The 2,823-nt window shown below is 37.3% G+C and overlaps 1 protein-coding gene across 1 annotated transcript; it reads right to left on the bottom strand.

Moving 5' to 3' along the window:
* Window positions 1-956: 956 nt before the first annotated feature.
* On the bottom strand, window positions 957-2,573 carry LOC114319411 (S-adenosyl-L-methionine-dependent methyltransferases superfamily protein). The gene has a single exon (XM_028266418.2). It carries the CDS (start codon window positions 2,306-2,308, stop codon window positions 1,343-1,345), a length of 966 nt encoding a protein of 321 aa, XP_028122219.2. The 5' UTR covers window positions 2,309-2,573; the 3' UTR covers window positions 957-1,342.
* Between the last annotated feature and the right edge of the window lie 250 nt (window positions 2,574-2,823).

Genomic DNA, 2,823 nt, shown 5'->3' with positions numbered 1-2,823 from the left:
TCTCTCTACTTTCAGGTCTTTTATTATATATATAAAAAAATAGTGATGCATCTCTCTCCAACTTTAGATAATAAAAAATGTCTAATATAATTTTTCTTATTAATTGAGAACCTCAATAGGTAAAATACCTAATTTACATTCAAATTTGCAAACACATCCAAACTCCAACCAAAACCCTTTCAACTCAACTCACTCACTCACTCACACCCACCTCCCCCTCCCTCTCCCTCCCCTTTTTTCTCTCTCTCTCTCTCTCTCTCTCTGTTCTGAGTGTTAATGATTGGGAGCTCTAATAAAGGAGCTTTATTGAGCTCTAATGGGAGTGAATCTCATTGCGATGTGATGTTTTGACTTTAGTTTTATTTTATTTTTATTTTTTTTATTATCTGTTATATCATTAAAGTTCAATTAGAATTTTAAAATTAGAGAGATATATCATTGCTCGTGATAAGAAGTCTTTGTACAAAACAATGATGATGGGAGGACATTTAAGATCTGCTAGGTGTTCGAAACTACAAAAATTGTATTATTAATTAATAAATTAGGTTTTTAGAATGCGAATTTAAACTAATAATATATTGATAACGAGAAAGTTTTTGATCTATGAAAGTAAAACTAAAATTAAAAGGAAATGAAAAAAAATGAACTTGAAAAAAAAGAGAAAAAACTGACCTTAAATATGTTAAATATGCTTGTGAAGAGAAATTTCTCTTTGCTGAAATTTAGTTAAAACACTTCAACTACTATAAAAGTATTACGTATCTTTTATTTTATAAAATTTCAATATCAAAAATCTTAAACTAAAAATTCCTTATAAAAAATCAAAAAATTACTAAAAAAAATTAATTCACAATTCACTCAAAACTCCGTTCTTCTATCACTCCAATTGCTATGTACTATCTTATTAATATATGTGCACTCCTTATACAATTAATCAAATTTGCATAACACAACTCTTAAAAACACATGTCTATATATATATAATCATTATTCTTGTACAGTTCTATTACAAACACAAAATTCAAATAAAAAAAAAAAATACAATACAATACAATACAGAACATAATAAAATTTTACAGAATTTATGGGTCCAGTTCTAAACAATCCTATACACCAATATAAGTTCTGTATTTAATTCTCTAACTAATTTTTGTATGCTTAGAATTACTCTCATCTTGTGTTGAGTGAAGTGCAAAGTGTCCCTCGTCTCTCTTTTGTGAATAATTTATGTACATGTAACACATCTTATTATTATTATTTTTTTCCAATTTTTTTTATTATTTATTATTATCATCTAAATTTGAAGTAATGGATAGGAAATTACTGACCTTGAAGTTGAGAGCTAGGCTGAGCCAATGACCCAGTGTTGGCCATCGAGTTGGACTCGGAGTCCTTTGACTCGGGCAAACATATTCACAGCTCTCCTCACCCCCTTATTGTCAGCCGACGTCAAGTAGTCATGCCCAAAAATAACACCACCCGGTCTGAGCAGTCTATAAGCACGGTTTATATCTGACCAGGCCGAATGAAAATCATGACCCGCATCAACCTCGATTAAGTCCCCAAACACGCCCCACTGACACAGTTTCTCAAGACCCGACCCGGTAGCAAACGGAACATACAGAACCGACTCGGTCGCGTTTGATTGAACCACGTTCTGCATGAACTGGTACAGAAGCAAAACGTCGCCGTTCACCATCTTGATGTCCCTGAACCGGTCGCGAAAACCGGGCCATCCTCGAAAATCGTCGATACAGACGATTTGAGTCTTCAGGCCGAGTCCACTCGCCAACTCGGCCATGTGAATCGCCGAGGCGCCCAAGAACGTGCCAACCTCGATTATGGTCTTGGGTTTTACTTTGCGGATTAGGTTCTCGAATACGGCGCCGTATGAGCCCCACCCTTTGATTCTCTTCCGGCGGAGGAGAGTGCTAGCGTGCGCCGGGGGGAAGTTGTCGTACGGCGACGTTCCGTTGAAGACTCGGTCGAGAATCGTTTGGCGGACGAGTTTGGAAGGGACTGGGTCGGCGCACTGAGTTGTGAAACGGTAGTGGTCTTTGTCGGCGGCGAAGACGGTGGTGTCGGAGAGTGTGGATTGGGGAATTGTTGGGGGTAGAGGAGAGGGGTGCTGATGGTGGTGGTGGTGGGAGGTGGAGGATGGGGAGGAGAGATAACCGAAGGCGTAGGAGAGGAGGAGGAGGATGAGATAGGCGGTGGGTTTGGTGAAGTTCTTGTGGGTGAAAGCGGCGACGCGGCGGCGGTGGTGGTGGAGAGGTGGTTGTGGTTGTTGCTGTTGGTCTTCTTTCATTTTTTTTATTTTTATTTTTAATATTCTTGGTTTGGTTAATATTCTTGGTTTGGTTTCAAGAATTCAGTGTTGTTACTAGTAGTTAGAAAGAAAAGAGATACTAGAGCAGATGGATGGGGGGAAGGAGGATGGGGGTAAAGAAGTTATATGGTGTTTATGGGCATCATACTCTAACTGTGTCGCGACTAATAAAAATAATAAAATTTATATAATTTTATATTAAATGATTAAAAATAATAAAAGATATAATAATTATGATTGGTTAAGGACGAATTTAAATAATGCCTTGGATCAGGAAATAGGAGGGGATGGGGTTGATTGCGTGTTTAGTACACAGCGGGTGAATGAAAACGACCGGCGAACGTCATCGGTGTAGTTGAGAGTTTGGAGGGACTTTTAATAGTCCGGGTGCATGTGGTTGTCCCAAATAAAATTAATTGCGTAATTTACACTAAAATTATCATTCAACATTTGAAAAAAAAAAATCATCCGTTTAGTTTTAATTTTCTGAATTT

This window comes from Camellia sinensis, chromosome 5 (genome assembly GCF_055761805.1).
Source record: "Camellia sinensis isolate YWXY chromosome 5, ASM5576180v1, whole genome shotgun sequence".
Lineage (NCBI taxonomy): Eukaryota > Viridiplantae > Streptophyta > Magnoliopsida > Ericales > Theaceae > Camellia > Camellia sinensis.
This window is presented reverse-complemented; position numbering and strand designations above follow the sequence as displayed.